We start from the raw sequence: 18707 nt of genomic DNA, 5'->3' as shown, positions 1-18707 counted from the left end.
GCTGTGTTCTGGTCTCTTTACAGTGCTCCAGCAACGAAGAAGGACCCTAAAACAGCTGGATCTCATAATCCAGGAAGTCTGCCCAGTACAGAGGCATTCCTCAAGTGCTATAGGCCACTGTGACAGCACTATGCTTGCTCTCCTTTTAGATCCAGCCCAGGGATGGGAGGGGGATCTGTTCGGAGAAGGAGGGGATGTGACCATATTGCTCTGTGCTCTGGCTATTCTGGGCTGCCAAGCATTCCCTTTGGGACTGTGTAAGCTAAATGAGCTCCTTGTGCTCTTCTAGCTCCTGCTGGGGCTGGTACTAGAGGCTCTCAATAGCCCGTGAATCTAGGGGCATGCAAGGGTGACATAAAGCTACCTTCACCCTTTGCCTCACTACTCGGCCAGGCCTTCTGGGAGGCATAGCTAGCGCCTAGGTTTATGCAGAGGCATTTTGGTCAGGGTCAGGGACTGGGTGTATGCATAGACACTTTGTTCATCCCTTGGATGCTCTTGACATACACTGTACACTGTGGCCTACTGTGACACTGGAAGGTCATGCCGAAGCCCCGGGTGCATTCACTTGTCTGTGAGTATAGATGAAAGTAATTGTTAAATGCATAAGAGGGTATTTGGTGTTTAAACTTTGTGAAAACTAGTGGGATGTTACATGCATTGCTTTTACTTATCTGTATCCTGTTATAACATAATTGTAAATACCACTTTAATGAAATAACCCATCAGACAAGAAAGAAGCCTTGTGAAATGCAAATGAAGAACTATAACAGAAAAGTGTTAATTTCAAAGCAAGTGGTCCTGGTGTGTGATGACTGGAGGTCAAAGTTCAAAATGCATTCCTCACTCTCCATCATCAAAGGAAAAACCCATGTGGGTAGTGACCCTGTCAGCTTGTTTTCTGTGAGAAGAGGCTATAAGTATGGACTCATGGAAAGATCCTGCATCTCTGCACTGTTTGTATTCTAGCAGGGCAGAATAACTGAACAAGAAGACAGAGATCCCCAGAGTTATTCTGAGTAGCCCTAACAGACTTTTGGGAAACTGGCAGATTACTACATCTCTAGTACGATTTGGAATTACAAACTGTGACTCACCTGTACATATATTTTATCTGCTTAACCCCTCAGTAACTCTCACTTCCTGTTCTTAGCTAATAAACCTTTAGTTTGTTTACTATAGAATTGGCTGCCAGCATTGTCCTTGGTGTAAGATCTAGAGTACCAGCTGATCTGGGGTAAGTGACTGGTCTTTTGGAACTGGGGAGCAACCCGATGTCATGTGATTTTTGGTTTAGGTGACCTTTTATCACAAAGTCCAGTTTGTCTGGTTGGCAAGATAGACTGGAGAGACTAAGGGGAATGTCTGTGACTCCATGATAAGACTGGCATAGTGATCCAGGAGTTCACATTTGTTACTGGCTTGGTGAAATCTAATTTTAGAACACACCACCAGTTTGGAGTGTCTGCCCTGAGGTAGGCACTCAGTTGTGAGCTACTTCAGACAGTGTGACACCTAGTTCCAGCGTCACTAATTTGGCTACCTACGCTTGGCCCTGATTTTCAGAGTTTTGGACCCCCACAACTCCAGCTGACTTCCATGGGACCTATTTGCTCCAACCCCTCAGACAGAGGCCAACACCTACAAGATCTTCACCAAGCATTCTCAAAACTACGATACCCACATGAGGAAATAAGGAAACAGATCAACAGAGCCAGAAGCGTACCCAGAAGCCTCCTGCTGCAACACAAGCCCAATAAGAAACCAACAGAACTTCACTGGCCATCACATACAGTCCTCAGCTAAAACCTCTCCAACGCATCATCAGTGATCTACAACCCATCCTGGACAACGATCCCTCACTTTCACAGGCCTTAGGAGGCAGGCCAGTCCTTGCCCACAGACAACCCACCAACCTGAAGCATATTCTCACCAGCAACTACACACCGCACCATAGTAATTCTAACTCAGGAACCAATCCATGCAACAAACCTCGATGCCAACTCTGCCCACATTTCTACACCAGCGACACCATCACAGGACCTAACCAGATCAGCCACACCATCACCAGTTCATTCACCGCACGTCCACCAATGTAATCTATGCCATCATGTACCAGCAATGCCCCTCTGCTATGTACATTGATGAAACTGGACAGTCCCTACATAAAAGGATAAATGGACACAAATCAGATATTAGGAATGGCAATATACAAAAACCTGTAGGAGAACACTTCAACCTCCCTGGACACACAATAGCAGATTTATAGGTAGCCATCCTGCAGCAAATAAACTTCAGGACCAGACTTCAAAGAGAAACTGCTGAGCTTCAGTTCATTTGCAAATTTGACACCATCAGCTCAGGATTAAACAAAGACTGTGACTGACTAGCCAACTACAAAAGCAGTTTCTCCTCCCTTGGTGTTCACACCTCAACTGCTAGAAGAGAGCCTCATCCTCCCTGATTGAACTAACCTCGTTATCCCTAGTCTGATTCTTGCTTACATATTTATATCTGCCTCTGGAAATTTCCACTACATGCATCTGATGAAGTGGGTATTCACCCACGAAAGCTTATGCTCCAATACATCTGTTAGTCTATAAGGTGCCACAGGACTCTGCCGCTTTTATGGGACCTATAGGCGCTCAGCAGCTTTGAATATCAGGCCCTGGAAGTCTGAAGTTGGGTATCCAAAATTTGTTAATACCTTGAAAAATGTGGCCCAATATAACAAACATTTATTTCACAGTAAAAGTCCTCCTAACACTTAACTCAGCATTGGCCTACAATAAATTCAGTGCTCAGAGAAGCTGCCAAGCTCCTGGTGCCTAACTAAAGGTGAAGTCCTTTATTAACAGAACAGGAACCTCAAAGACAGGGGCAGTGTTCATCTCCTTACCCCCAGTATGTCTCAATCCTGACATGGAGGGACCGCTAATAGTAGGAGGATTCAAGATTCCCAGGCAAGAAGGGACCATTGTGATCATCTAGTCTGACCTCTTGCATAACATAGAATTTCCCCAATACACAGGATAGTTAATCCCAGACAATAACTCAATCCTTGGTCTTTCCATTGAAACTACCAGCTGTGGTGGTGGTTGTGGTCTGTCCCAAATGCCAATTTGCTAAGGAATGGGCTGGTTTATAATATACAAATAAAAAGAACACAACTAAATCCAGCTGCATTAACATTTGCTGGAAAAGGTAATATTTATTCTATTTGTTTTGCTTCCAGTATTTGAAGCACTTGAAGGAAAAATCATACCCAATGAGGCTTACATGCATGCTATTTTTTGGCTGTTACACTTGGTGTGTTTGGTGTTACCTATCAGAGAGAGCTGCCTCACGCTTGAGCCTCTTGGCTGTTTACTGTAAAATGGCAAAGCACACACATTAAAAAAAATGGGGAGAGAGAAAAAGTGAAACTCACTTCAAACATGTTTTCAGAGGAGATGATTTAGCTGCAGTCTGGAGGCAAATTCTTGGCCTTGGAATAAGCCATTAAGAATCAACCACTCTGGGCTGTCACTAGGAAGCAGAGTGGACACCCTGGTCCTTCTCATGGGTTCTAGGAACCTACCTGCTGATTCTATACTTGGAATATGACCCATGATGTTATTGCTACTTTTATTTATTCGTTGTGCCGTGAAGATTCAGCAGCTGAGGTAATCTTTTCCAGTGATCAAATGTGTCTTGTGGAAAGCCAATGCCAGATGGAAGGTTTGATATTTGTGTTCTGTGACAAAAGCCAACATGTTATAAGGTGGACAATAAGACGACAAACACCCTGGCTCAAGTGGTGAAATGGTTAAAAAAGTGCCAGCATCCTCCAGTTACATTCAGTTTGCCAAAGCCACAGTGTTCCTCATTCACCACACCCATCTTTCCAGGGCCTTCCCTTATTTTTCGGACATGGGATGTTATGACGTGTTTTAAGAGCAAAGATCTAATTACCACAAGGAATGCAGCTCCCCAGCTCATGGGCCTTGCAAAACAATTTTGTCTCCAAGGAGTAGGTCTGGTCCTCCTCGTCTCCCCCCAGTGTGAGTGCCAGTGATTTGTATGTCCTTTCAAACTCCAGCTCTATATCCCTGATACACTTCCTGGCCATACCTCACTAAATCCTTAAATTATGCACTGGGATCTGTTCACTAGCTCCAGCTCTTTCTAGTGAAAAGCTTTTCTTAGGCCGCCTTGCTTTGTCCCAGTTATTGTGCAGCCTGGGATTGCTCCTTCAGTGTTAAACCCAGTCTGAAGCCTCTGCCATCCAGGCAGCCAGTGACTGCAGGGTCAACTGAACTGCTCCCAGAGCAGAGATTATGCTAGCCATATTCTCTGACATTTCTCTGAGCGGTGGAAATACCTGCTCCTGCCTCATGGCTAAGATTCCATTCTTGGTGGTGCGTTTCTGCTCGTCTTGGCTTTTTCAGCAGTTTTTGCATGGCCTGAGACCTCTGCCAAAGTCTTATTGGTAGCCTGGTAAGTTTAGATGCTGTTAGGTATGCTGGAGAGGCTTTGGGGGTAAGTCATTACATTTTAAAAAATTCTCTCCTCTCTAGCATGGAACAGGTGACACCACACGATGAGCAAGGCACCATGGTATCTGACAATTATTTTCCATCCCCTCTAGCTATGCAACTCCTCATGAAAAAGTTTTGTGCTGTCCCAATGGCAGCATACCATGGTGCGGTAACATAATGGTATCTCACGATGTTACTCCAAAGTGGCACCATGGTGGGAAGCAGCCAGTTTGGTTTTGGCCCCTTCAACTTGGGAGCTCAGTTCCTACCTCAGCCGATTGTGCTTAGGTGTTGCAGTTGATATGGCCTTCGATTGGAGAGCTTCAGATTAGGGTGGGGGTAGGGGGCCCACTATACAGCCCCTTTGCACTAATATAGCAGCATGAAGGGGCTGCACAGCTGGCATGGGGAAATCCTTAGCAGGTGTAGAGCCAGCTCAAGTGGCTATATGCATTCCCCTTCTGTCCCATTGTAGGGGCGTATTGGGGGGGGGGTGCCTGGGGAGAGGGGAAGTTGGCAATCCCCACCTGGGGTAATAGCCCCTTGAGGGGCATTACTAGCCAGCATTCATTAGAGCAGCCCTCAGAGTAGCCTAGGGGCTGGTCTATTTTATGCGAGGAGTTGAAGCAACTCCCAGCAACCGAGGGTGTGTGGGGAGTGCAGATGTGGCATACAGTCTCTTTTTCCTTCCTCTCCACCAAGTCGTGTACTCAGATGGACTCAGGGATTGGAGCCAGAGAGTTTAACATACTAAATAAGCTGCAGAAGCCACTGCACATTGGGGTGAGTTAAGGACATACTTTCCAGCCATAATTCTGAGTTTCCTAGCTTTTGTCAGCTTAAGCCAGATTCTTAATGTTATTTTAATGCAGTTGTTGTTGTGAGTGTGTGAATAATATGCTCTTTATGCCAAACCACAAGCCCTGGAACTAATATCTCATAAAAATGCTGAGAGCCCAAAGCGAATAGCTGTTATGCAGAAAATCGGGTGATGGCTAAAAAGTTACAGCCTGCTGTTATTCCCACTGTGGAGGTAAAATGAAACGTGACTAGGGACTGGTACTGGGTGCTATTGAATGTACATGATCAGTGATTGGGGAGGAAATACCATATTATTAGCTTTAAACCAGTCCATGCTATGGCCCATCATTCAAAAAAGTGTGTATAAAATGTGCCCCAAACCTTAACTGGAGTAGAGGGAATCTGAATTCAGGGCAGTTGGGGGATTTCCATCTGCTTGTCCTTTTAAGGAGGAGTTAAAAAAATGTTCAGTATTTAAAATAACACTCCACCCACTGATGGGTTAATACAGCTCATCCTGTCGCTGTGGGCAATGATTCACTGGAGGAGAACTCAGGATACCAAAACGATGGATGGATCCTTTCGCCCAAGGTCGGTGGTTTTTGAGCGAGTCACGGAAGTGGTGAAGTCAGGCTCCCCAGCACACTACAGCCCCTGCCAGCTGGACAAGAAGCAGCAGTGGTGTCAGCTCAGGGGCAGGTGCTTGTTTGCCTTCCCAGCCAGCAAAAGTTTGCGGAGATGGAAACAGCAGCGAGTCATAAGGAGAGGGAGGGAGGGAGAAGAGTAAGGGACTGAGGTGAAGGGAAGAAAAAACAGGAATTCAGTGTTCATAAGTTTGTGTCATGTTCATTCCAGTCTCAGAAATCAAGCCATGGGATGTCAGTGCATCCTGTGAGAGTGCCAAGATTTCTGACAGGAGTTATTATCTTTTCCTCAAGAGCACATAAGAAGACCCCCCAACCCCGCCCTGAACATCTGATTTAGAAACCTCACATCTTGATAGGCAAAACAAAGAGAAGGCAGCCCGTAGAAAGGGGGATGCTTATTTAGAAATAAGAAATGAAGTGGGGTCTGTAGACAGTGATTATGGGTAAACACCTTCAATAGAACCTTTTAGGGTGTACAAATGGTACAGGTAAAACGAGGGTGGAAACTGTCCACAGTAATGAATGCAATCCTTAATAGATTTGGGGCACTAGCTATGTCTATGACTTATTGCCCACAAAAGAATCAGCGAGGAGAAAGGATAATCTCTAGAAACATAAACTATTGATTATTTGCCTGTAACACAAAAGGGATTCGCTTCTGCAGAGCGGAAGAATTGATGTGTCGTGTGCACTGTTTATTTTGCTTTAATCAGATTCACACCCCCTACCTCCCACTCTTAATAAAGCTTGTTTTACTACAGCTCCTGTGAGTTTATGCAGTTATTTGTGAATTTCAAACACCTTCTGAAAGAGGTGAAACAACCTTTAACCTCAAGGGAAAGGCAGTGAAGGGAGAGTGTTTGGGACCACTGGGGATTCTACGGACTAAGAAGTCCTCTTGCAGTAATTGCACAGAAAATACCCAACAATAAGAGAAAAGAACCTTTCTGGAAAGTGAAATGCCAGTGTCTCAGTGCATCCTGGGGCATGGTCTTCCCAATTTTGGGACTGTCCTAGATAACCTGCAATAGAACATCGTGACTGACAGTAGTATCTGATGATGTTAATCAGAAAATGGACTCTCTCTGTTTTGTCCTTGCTCCCTACACAGCATTGAGACCATGGGGAAACCACACTGGCACAGCTGGATTCCAAATAACTTCATTTATTAACTATGTACAGGTATGCAAGACCTAGCTACCTAAGTACACTGCTGCTCTGGCAGGGTTCTGATGTCCTCTGCCACAGAAGACAGGGAGGCCCATTAGATGAGCGCACGCTATTAAAAGAGATATCACCCAATTATCACCCAATTTCCATATACTACAACATTGATCCATATTCCATGGATTTGCCTGCATTTTTATATGCAAGTTGAAAAAGAATTTTTTTGCAGCCACTTCTTATATTTTCTAGACACCGAAGAACTTTGTAAACAAATCTCTTGGTCTCCTGTTTTTCTAGCCACTTTGCTAAAACAAACAAACAAAAATAACCCACACAGTATATGCAATAGTTTTGGATTTTGAAATCAATCTGTCAAAGCCCTGTAGAACAAAATGAGGTGGGATGGAAGTAGAGAAAAGTTTGGAAGATTACAGTGTGAGGTCTGGATGGCTGTGAGTGCAGCATTCTATGATAGTGCCCCTGCGCATGCAAGTACTTCAGAAGCCTGTACACTTTGTCCAGGTGAAGTCTTTGAAGTCTCACTGCCAAGCCACGTCACTCAGAAGTTAACCTCTGTCTCTGCATCAGACCAGTCACCACAGACATTGGAGTAAGTATTACTGTCCTGACTGGCCTTGCACAAAAGAGAAGCAAAATTAATAATTAATTCAATGATAGTTTTGTTGCCTAAATTAGAATTGAGTATGCACTTTAGAATTAGGCCCTTAATTTCTAATTCTTCTATTTATTTAAGGGTTTTCGTCAGAAAATGAGTGCTTTCCCTGTAATACATACAGGAATCAGATTTCTGTGGGGAGTACCTGGTTCTGTGATTTCAGAAGATATTCTGCACCCTGGGATTTCTTTGGGCCCTACACATACTTATGGGCTTGCCATCATGAAAACATTCTTCTGATATATATAAATAGCTCCTACCATGACAGTTATCCTCAATGTGTGCATCTGATGAGAATCTTTTGAGTTTGGTCAACTTCTTCCCAGTGAAGGATTATTATAATTTTCTGTTGATCTTATTACTCAGTAACTGCATATAGTAGGATCAAACAAACACATGTAATAGGTATCTTTCATTCTCAACCCAGATCACCTGGGTGATTTGATATATATAGTTTTCCAAGGCCATCATTTACAGTAATGTCATTTGCCTTTTTTCATTTGCATGTGTCCACTAATTTTACTCCTGGGGGAATTATGCACCAAAAAATTAAAAATTCTGCAAATTGTATGTTAAAACACAATATAATCACACCAGTTTCAATTATTTTTGGTCATTTATTTCAAAATACCTGTCAGCAAGTATGTCTGTAGCAATACAGACAAAAAAGATTCAGGAATTTTTTTTTGGTAAATAGATTCCTTACTAGGCATATTAATATAGAACCATACAGAACCGTATTTCCTGCACCCCTCAGAAGCAGTACAAAGGCTTTGGGGAGTCAGGGGTAATGGAGGAGCTGAGGGAGAGGGAAGTAAATTGCTGGGAAGGAGTGTGGATGTGAACTTGGAGGGTTGTTGGGTATGGGTGGGAAAAGTATGGAACATGTTTTTGGTGGGGCAGGGAGGGATTGTTAGGGAGCTTCCCCTACGCAGACCCTGGCTGAACCCTACCCTCTCCCATTCAGTCAGGCACATCTGATCCTGCACCCCCATGTGTCCTTGCACCTCCTGTCCACGTGTCCCTCCACCTCCACTCAGACACCCATTCTCCCATCCCCATGTGGCCCTGCACCCTCTCCCCTATGTGTGTCTGTCCCCACCCTCCCCCATCACCATGTGGCCCTGCACCCCCTGCAGCCCTGTGCCTCCACTCCCATTCAGCCCCTGCCCCAGTCTGTCCTCTGACACTAGCCCTTATAAGCCTGTCTGACACTTCCCTCCCCCCAGCACCCCACTCTGTCTCCCTGTAGCCCCTGTCTCCTGACCTGACAGGTGCTGCAAAGAAGGCTCTTTCTCTTCCCTAACTGGTGGGGAGCTGCTGCTTTGTTCTATTTCCACAGCACCCTCTGGTGGGCAAAAGGGCAGAACTTCAGCAACATTTCTGCAGAAGCTTTTTTCTGTGCAAAAAAATTAAATATGCAGGGCCTCATTAATTATGCACACACAGTGTAGGATTCATACAAGGTTCATGCGCTTGGCAACATTCAGGGCACACCCGGAGTGTTGTATAGGAGCTGTGCACACACAGCTCTTCTCAAGGGCATGAACCTTGGAATCTCGCCCAGATGACATGAACCGTGGGAAGCCTCCCAGGACTGGGCTCAAGGCCCGAGAGCAAGGAATGCGGTAGATAGAAACTGGTAAATAAGAATGTTAAACAAAGCCAGTGTATTCCTTTTATCTGTTGGAGAATGTAATGTGCGGGGGGAGAGAAAGAATAAAGGGGAAGGTGGAATGCTGACAGGCAGAAGTCGGTTGGCAGACCAGCTCGCTTGCTTGCTAAAAGCTCTGTGCTGTCTTGTATTTGAACCGCAACAACTGGCGCCCAACGCCCGGCAAGGGTTTCAGACGCGTCACTCATCCGCTTCGTGGATCCCGGTGAGTATTTTTCATTGTGGTAAGTATGGGAAGCTCCCTCTCTGCTTTGCAAGTGCAACACCGCAGTGAGCTACAGTATTTGCTGCGTAAGGCTCAGCATGATTGCCCCACTCGAGAACTCACTCTCCTGCTACAGGAGGTGAGTGCCCAATGCCCGTGGTACCCTGAAGCTGGAACCCTTAAGCTAGCGGACTGGGAGCAGTTGGGCCAGACATTGCACAAAGAGCCTCGGGCGCCCGTGCAGGCTTTACATGCCTGGCACCTCTGCCGTGATGCGATACAGCGTGTCTCCTCAGACAGGCCCTCCCTCGCGAGGCTGGTGCTCTCGCCACTCCCGTACGCTCCTGCAGCCATCCCCCCTCCTGGCGATGCAACACAGTGTGTCGCCTCGGAAAGGCCCTCTCCCACGCCAACAGAGGGGCTGCCAATCCCGCCACCCCCGTCCGCTCCTGCAGCCATCTCTCCCCCTGCTTCGCCCCCAGTGCCTCTATTGCCACCGCCTCCCTGGCCTTCCCCACCGGAGCCGGTGTGTGATCATCATCCCCCCGTGGGGCCCCATGCTCCGGGGCCCCCCGGGGGGTCATCCGCGTCTGCTCAGGGGCTTTCGCTGGTGCAACAAATGGTTCACGCAGCGAAGACTTGCTCAGATATTACAGCGGAGGAGCTGGCTGATCTGGTCTCAGTTTGTCCGGTGACCTGGCAGGATGATGGCCAGGGCAACCAGGTTGCAAACTGGGTCAGTTTGCCCTACTCGGTGATCAGAGACGTAAAGAAAGCGATTCGCGAGTTCAGCCTCACTAGCACGTATGTAAGTGGTCTCATTGAAGGGCTAGGTACTGGGTACACCCTGATCCCTGAAGATTGGAAGGCGCTGTTGCGCATGATGCTGACGCCCAGTCAGTATGTTATTTGGCTTAGTGAGTATCGGCAGATGGTGGAACGCCAAGCTCAGGTATATAGAGAGCAAGGTATCATTTATGAGCACTTGGCAGGGGAGGGCCAGTTTGCTACCGTTCAGATGCAGTCTCAATTTCCTCAGGCCGTCTTCCCCATTATTTCCACCTGCGCCCAGCATGCTTTCCGGAAGGTCCCGGATTCAGGCAAGCCTACCAAAAGCTTTGCCAGTATCTGTCAGGGTGCAACAGAGTCCTTTATGGATTTTACCAACAGATTGCAGGAGGCTATCCTCCGACAGGTGGATAACCCTGAGGCAGCTCAGGAGATCCTGTTAAAAATGGCGGTTGAAAATGGGAACGAGGATTGCCGCCGTGCTCTCCAGGCGGCACAAGCCTCTGGAATTCTAGAGCTGTCAGACATGCTGCGGGCGTGCCAAAACATCGGAACCCAAGCACATAAAGCTGGAGTTCTGGCCGCCGCCCTGTGGAAAAGTGGGAAGGAGGGGAAGCGTTGTTACCGCTGTGGTAAGGAGGGTCACTTTCAGCGGGAGTGCCATTCATCAATGGCGCCCGCCCACCCCTCAAAGAAGTGCACCAAGTGTCGGAAGGGCTATCACTGGGCTAATCAGTGTCGTAGTGGGTCAGGAAACTGCACGATGGGTCCCCCCCGAACCCAGGGCCAAACGGGGGTGTTCCCCACTCAGACAACTGTTCCTCTGCTTTAAAATCCATAGACTCCATGAGGGCCGCGACTGCCGGAAGTGCAGGGCTTGATTTGATTATGCAGGAGAACGCTGATTTTCGGTTGCCAGGGGAGGTTTGCGCCATACCTACCCAGATGACGGGACCTCTCCCTGATGAATTTGTGGGTCTGGTTCTCCCTCGCTCACACGCTGGGAAACAGGGTTTTTTTGTCATCCCAGGGGTCATTGACGCCGATTACACCGGCGTTATTAAGGTTCAGGTATGGACCCATCTTCCGCAGTCGCTCCCGCGTGGACGGTCAATTGCACAATTGATTTTAGTCCCCTATCAGGTGCCAGCCGCAGAGGATCGAGCCCGGGGCGGGAATGGCTTTGGATCGACGCTGTCTCAGTTGCCGTCTCACAACACGTCCTCTCCACTTGTTGCTCTAACAATGTTGGTCCGCCCCTTGAAACCTCAGTTAACACTTCTCTTAAATAATGTTCCTTTTACAGGGCTGGTGGACACTGGAGCTGACGTTACGGTGATTCGTGATCCAGAGAGGCCGGTCGGTTGGCCAACAGTTCCTTCTAAAGAGTTGTGGGGGATCGGGGATAGCAAACCCGGGCACCAAAGTTTGTCTTGGGTCACGGTCTCTACACCAGGAGGCCGTGCCCTTGCTACAATTCGCCCTTATGTACTCCCTGTCCACCTCAATATTTGGGGCCGTGACTTACTTGTAAAGCTGGACACCACCCTCGATATTAATATATAATGGCCCAAAGCCCTCCCTCACCCACCTTGCCCTCCGCATTACCATTGGTATGGCAATCCTTAGAGCCCGTATGGATTGACCAGTGGCCCCTCCCCCTAGAAAAACTGAAAGCGCTTCATTCACTTGTACAACAATATTTGCATGCACAGCGCTTGGAGACCTTCACTAGTCCTTGGAACTAGCTGCTGTTATTTTGGCCTTTCAACTTTTTGCTGATTGTCCCTTTAATTTGATCATGGACACGCATTATGTTTATCAGGTAATTGATCATTTACCCTTGCCCTTATTACCCCTCAGGTCGATGCGGACCTTCTTCGCCTGTTTTTGTCCTTACAGTATCTCATCACCACTCATAATTTCCCTTATTTTGTTGCTCATATTCGCAGTCATACCCCTCTGCCTGGGCTACTCACTGAGGGCAATGCGCGCGCCGATCGCGCGTTACGTGGTCAGGACTGTTGTGGGTTCCGGCCAGTGCGTGCGACTGGCACTGAAACAGCATGGCATGGCACCAGGGGCTATCGAACCCCATACCGGAGTTTCAGCTGACCTTGGAGCAGAACGCAGTGCCTCCCAGGTCGACAAGAGCGGGACGGAGACGGAGGAGGCGTAGCGTCCCAAGCCAGCCCATGACATGGGGAGCAGTAAAAGCATTGGTCGCCGCGGCTCAACGAAGACTGGCAGCAAACCAACAGCCAGAGACTCCTGAGACTTTGTTTGTGGCAATTCTCGCCCAAATTACTGCTAATTCTGTATTGACTGTATGCCTTTTGTGCCTGCTATTTCCTGTAGGGGTTGGCTCGGGAGCGCTTTCTCCGTTACGGGCCCGAATGACATATGGGAAAGATTGGCTTCAATAGCAAATGTTACCCACTTTTGTTTATCTGATTTTGTAGCAGCTGAAGAATTGTTAGGTACGTGCCTTATTCCAGTATGTCATCACCCTGAGGAAATTGGGAATGAGATGATGCTCGCTGCTTACACAAACCTCTCTTCTCAGTACTCTAGCATGGCTAGTTGAGGCCCGGCCAATTACACTTTACCTTCTTAAGCTCATTTTTTGCTGTTGCTGTGTGCAATGTATTTCCTTTTTGTTAAGGCTTTGTCGAGAACCGCCCTGGCAGGCTCCACGAGTTATGACCTCGTCTGGAGTTAATTGGCTTGCAAAAGCAAATTGATGGCTACCATGAGATGGCCGAGCACAAATAAACAAAAAAGGAGGGGATGTAGGATTCATACAAGGTTCATGTGCTTGGCAACATTCAGGGCACACCCGGAGTGTTGTATAGGAGCTGTGCACACACAGCTCTTCTCAAGGGCATGAACCTTGGAATCTCGCCCAGATGACATGAACTGTGGGAAGCCTCCCAGGACTGGGCTCAAGGCCCAAGAGCAAGGAATGCGGTAGATAGAAACTGGTAAATAAGAATGTTAAACAAAGCCAGTGTATTCCTTTTATCTGTTGGAGAATGTAATGCGCGGGGGGAGAGAAAGAATAAAGGGGAAAGTGGAATGCTGACAGGCAGAAGTCGGTTGGCAGACCAGCTCGCTTGCTTGCTAAAAGCTCTGTGCTGTCTTGTATTTGAACTGCAACAACACAGAGTAGTGCAGAATTCCCCTAGGAGTAACTAATTTTTGGTACCCTAATTGAGACACTTAGGACCTGATTTTCCAGAGTGCTTAGCAGTTTTATATCACATAAAAATGTTCAAAGCACAATTCCCATTGACTTCAGTGGCAGTTGTGAATGCTCAGCACCTCTGTGAATCTGGCCCCAAGTGTCTCATGTTGAGGACCCAGAAAATGAGGAACACACAATTAGCAAAGAAGCTAGGGGCCCTACAAACACCAGTCTCCTTCACTATAGAACCCTGATTCATCCCCAGAGTACACTCCATTCTGTTCACTGAAAAATTTAGGGATACTGTGGAAAAGTGTATATGACAAATAATTAAGACTATGTACTTTCTTAAAAGTTGTGTGTGTGTGGAAAGTTAAGTGGAAAATTCCATCATGTGGCATCATATTGACCCCAACTAGAATTATCAACAGACCTTTAGATTAGGAGCACAGACTGCTGTCACTTGAGTTAATGGAGTAACTGATAGCAGTAGTAGGCTGTTTTCTCAATGGGGACCAGCACTAGGGGGGCTGAGACACACACTTTCCTGGTGGATTTCACAGATATTTGTGTTGATAGCAGAGAATGGTGAGACTCAGGACTCCTGGGTTCAGTTCTAGATTCTTGAGTGGAGTGTGTTCTGCTGGTGATAGATCCTTCTGCTGTGTCCCCATCACTGCTCCAAGCCTGTCTCTGTCCCTTCTCTCCAATCTACAGCCCAGCCCCCCTCCTAAGCTCCTCTCCCAAATCCCCCTTCTTCTCTCCTCCTATCCACCCTGGCTCCTGCCCCCACCCCTTCTGCTCCTCTCCACCTTATGGCTCCTGCAACTCTCTCCCTTGCACCCATCTCATTCACCACTCATCCTTTATATTCTCAGCAGTGGGCTTCCTCCTTCTCCACTCTGCCTGGGCACCAGTACGCCAACACATTGATAACACAGGAGACACAGTCTTCCTGCTCTCAGCTCTTGTGCCTGGTGCCACAGCAGTCCCTGGCTGTCAAGAAGAACAAGTTCAGGAAAAGTCCTGCTCAGCCGCAGGATGGAGATGCTCACTTGGCTCTGCAGGGATGGTGCATGCTCAGTCTGCTCACACGTAGTAGCTGTGAGAGGATGGTGAATGTCTAGTGCAGATGAAATCTTTGGAGAATTTCGGGACCAAATTCTAGCAAGTCTCTGCTGAGTGCATGAACTGAGGTTTTTCAAAGGCTCCTAACTTGGCCAAATTTGGGCAGATGGTCACAGGATCAGAAGAAGGCACAAGCCTAATGCTAGAGGAAGATTTCATGATTTTGCTCCATAGCACTGAGGTGCTAGAGCTTCTGAATGAAATAGTTACACAATATTTTTTTAACATGGGCAAAATTATGAATTGTCCCCTAACTGCATTCTTGGAAACCACCATCATTTTAGTTTTACTTTAAACTAAAAAAACTTTTTTTAAAAAAAAGGGCTTCTGGAGGCAAACACCAGGCATGGAAAATGGTTAAAGGTTGGCAAAATTATAAGCATCTGAAAACAGACTTATAACAGGAAATCTCGGGCAATCTTAATAATAGGTGGTGCTCCCAGTTCTTCCTATAACACAGGAATCACTCTTTTCTGCCACTGAAATGTAACCACCTCTGGCATGGAGCTGGCCTGTTGGTTTAATTACAAAAGCAACAGTACACCAAAGTTTAGGGCAGGAAATGAAGCTGAATATTATATCTAATGTAAAGTTCATGCACAGTTAGAGTAGCAGGATATGAAGGGAGCCTCTTCCTATCTTGGCATGCCTAGGCAGGATTCCAACCTGGAGCATCCTGAGCACTAAATGGGGGATTGGTAGTGCTCCATGGCCACAACGTTGTATGACCTTTTTTGGTTGGGAGGAGTAACCCAGGCTCAGTCCCTCTGTGTGTCTACTGCCAATGGTAGCAGGGCAAAGGGGAACACATTGCTCCTTTAGGAAGCAGAAGTAAAGAGCGCTGGATCACTTAAGCCATGCAACCTGACACCAGCAAAATGATTTTTGCAGACGTGCACCACAGCGGAATTGCCTGTGTCTTTGGGGCTTCCTTAACAAGTTTGCAATTCAAAGGACACAGGATAAACTAGGTAAGAGCTAAATGCAGAATCCAATTAAATCTCTATCTACAGAAGCATCTGCATCATGGGAGCCCGGGAAATTTATTTTATTGGGGCTTATGAGGCCTAGGGTAGAAAACAATGTTTTGCCTATTCAAGGGAATAGATAAATATTGTTTAACATTTCCAAGAAGGTGAGTTCATAAATTAACATCCCTGATTGTCAACTGGCTTGTTCGTTAACTTAATATTCAGTAAAGGGAGCAATTACCATGGCAACATTCACATCTTATGACACACTGTGCTTCCTTGACTGCATAATCTGCACAAGACACACACTGTGAACTTTGGTATTTGTGATAAAATTAAAGAGAAAGTATATCTCATGATTGACACATTTGTCTGCTTTTTTTTATTGCTCCTTTTTTTTAAAAAAAAAGTCCTCCCCTCCACCCTTCTTCAAATTGTTTTCTCTCCATCCCACAGAAATGTTGAAAACAGCTCATGCCTCCCCCGGATCTTCAGATATATGTTCCTGACAGTAATCCTACGCTATGCAAATGTAAACTGCAAAGTGCAGGATTTTTTTTAAAAATTAAGTACATCCATTGGAGTCTAAATTGTGAGTAAAAGCGCTAAGGGGAATACTACTAATAATAAAAAAAATCTTCCAGTGCCTGCATAATTATAGTTCTGTTGAACAAAGCCTTACATCTTTTTGTTTTGGAGTTAACCTTAAATATCCAGACATATGTGCCAACCATGCCTACTATATTTAATTTCTCCCTTTCTTTAAAAACAAAATCTGTCTTTCACTCTGAAAAAACTTTATAAAAGGTCCAATGTGTTTCAATGGAGTTAATTGTTTATCCCTATTTTTCTCATGGATTGACCCTAATTATAGCTTTTAAATGTTTGCAAAAAGAAAAGGAGTACTTGTGGCACCTTAGAGACTAACCAATTTATTTGAGCATAAGCTTTCGTGAGCTACAGCTCACTTCATCGGATGCATACTGTGGAAAGTGTAGAAGATCTTTTTATACACACAAAGCATGAAAAAATACCTCTCCCCACCCCACTCTCCTGCTGGTAATAGCTTATCTAAAGTGACCACTCTCCTTACAATGTGTATGATGATCAAGTTGGGCCATTTCCAGCACAAATCCAGGGTTTAACAAGAACGTCGGGGGGGGGAGGGAAAAACAAGGGGAAATAGGATACCTTTTAAATGTTTATATTCAAGATAGAGGGCATGATAATTAACCTCCTTACATCAGATATCTTTGACCCTCACCCATTAAGAGAATGTGGGACAGACCTCCTCCCGCCCAAAAAACTCTTGGATACTTCTGTTGTGCTGCAGCTTCTTCCAGGATGCATGCTGAGCCTTTGACTATTTTTAAGCCTATGTAAAGGGTCCATTTTAGAGTGCTCTCACTTCCCACTAATATCAATAGCAGCTGAATGTGGTTAGCATCTTGCAGGATCACCCCATTATCTGTATTTGGAGTTACTGGCATGCCCTAATGCTTCAACAGAACTATAACTATGCAGGCACTGGAAGATTTTTATTTCCCTTAGCACTTTTAGTAAATACAGCCAATAAAGTCGAAATTGTCAATGTTAGAACTCTAGATATTCTTGTTATCCATATAAAGGTCTAATTTTCTGAGTCTTGCTAAGCTTCTCAAAGGTATCATGTGGCAATGAGTTCCATAGACTAATAATTAAAGTATTCCTTTTATCAGTTTTGAGTTTGCCATCTTTCAGTTTAGGGGAATCTCTCCTTGTTCTTGTATTATGAGAAAGGGTAAATAAAAGTTCTCTGACTATAGTATTGATTATTTTGTCATGCCCTCCTTATGCATCTCCTGTGTAAGTTAAAATAGTCAGTCTTTTCAGTCTCTTCATATGAGAGCTTTTCCATGTCCATCACTCTCACCACCCATCTTTGAATCCCCTTTATTTCTGTTTTATCCTTTTTGATATAGGGTGAGCAGAACTGTATACAGTACTCCAGTGCCCCATTGATTTATTTACTAGAAAAATATTATCCTCCCTCCAGCATTCCTCATACAGCCTAGTATTTGTTTGTTTCTTTGGCTGCTGCTATACATTGAATCAAGACCCCTGCCCAAATGTCCTCACTGATGCCCAAGTCTTTCTCCTGAGCTGATGCTGTTAAATAAGAACTCAAGGTAGAGTTCCCTCCAACATGCATTACTTTGCATTTGTCAATTTGATCTGCCATCAGGCTGCCCATTCACCTACCCTGATTAGCTCTCCGAAGTTCCTGAAATTTAGATCTTGACTGAATTTCAGAATTGTGTCATCTGTAAAATTTGGATTGTGCCCCCCTCTCCCTCTTTTCAGATAATTAATACATATACAAAACAACACCAATCCTAGCATGGAACCCTAAGCCACCCAACAGGTAATCTTTTGCCATGATGAAAATTGACTGTTTATTCGTCCTCTTTGATCACTTCATCTCTCACCCTATGACTGCTTAGTTTCTTTAGAATCTCTTGTGAAGAAGTTTGTCAAAAGCCTGTTGAAAGTCTAACTAAATTATGTCAAGATGTTCTTCCTTGTCCACTAATTTACCAAAACATATAAAGAACCAACAGTTAGAAAAGGCATGAAGCTATACTGGCTAGACTGTAATCATATCATGATCTTCTAACCATTTTATAATTCTAGTTTTAAATTGTCATTTCAACCAGCTCACCGGATAAAAAAGTGACTCACTGGTGTGCCATTTCCTGGATCACCCAAGCACTCCTTCTAAAATATAAATACCACATTTGCTACTTTCCAGTCCTTTGGTACAGTAGTTGATATTAATGAGAAAATGCACATTTTTGCTAGCAGTGTAGCCACTTCATTCTTAGGCATCATTTTGTTTATATACAATCTGGGCCTGCTGAATTTTTGCTGTGACAGATTTGGTCACAGAGACGCCCTTGGG

The 18707-nt window shown here is 45.5% G+C and overlaps 1 protein-coding gene and 1 long non-coding RNA gene across 3 annotated transcripts; both read left to right on the top strand.

Moving 5' to 3' along the window:
• The first annotated feature begins 9606 nt into the window (after positions 1-9606).
• Positions 9607-16129, top strand: LOC140909076 (uncharacterized). The gene is made up of 2 exons (XR_012158068.1): positions 9607-9691; positions 11787-16129. It is a non-coding gene; the product is annotated as an uncharacterized lncRNA (long non-coding RNA).
• On the top strand, positions 9689-16129 carry LOC140909075 (endogenous retrovirus group K member 5 Gag polyprotein-like). Of its 2 annotated transcripts, none has more exons than XM_073337501.1 (2): positions 9689-11839; positions 12433-16129. In XM_073337501.1, exon 1 carries the CDS (start codon positions 9717-9719, stop codon positions 11310-11312), a length of 1596 nt encoding a protein of 531 aa, XP_073193602.1. In that variant the 5' UTR covers positions 9689-9716; the 3' UTR covers positions 11313-11839; positions 12433-16129. The 2 variants fall into 2 exon arrangements, with proteins under 2 accessions (XP_073193602.1, XP_073193600.1); XM_073337499.1 differs by having other exon boundaries at positions 12344-16129.
• Positions 16130-18707: the final 2578 nt, after the last annotated feature.

The sequence above is a fragment of the Lepidochelys kempii genome, chromosome 3 (assembly GCF_965140265.1).
Source record: "Lepidochelys kempii isolate rLepKem1 chromosome 3, rLepKem1.hap2, whole genome shotgun sequence".
Lineage (NCBI taxonomy): Eukaryota > Metazoa > Chordata > Testudines > Cheloniidae > Lepidochelys > Lepidochelys kempii.
This window is presented reverse-complemented; position numbering and strand designations above follow the sequence as displayed.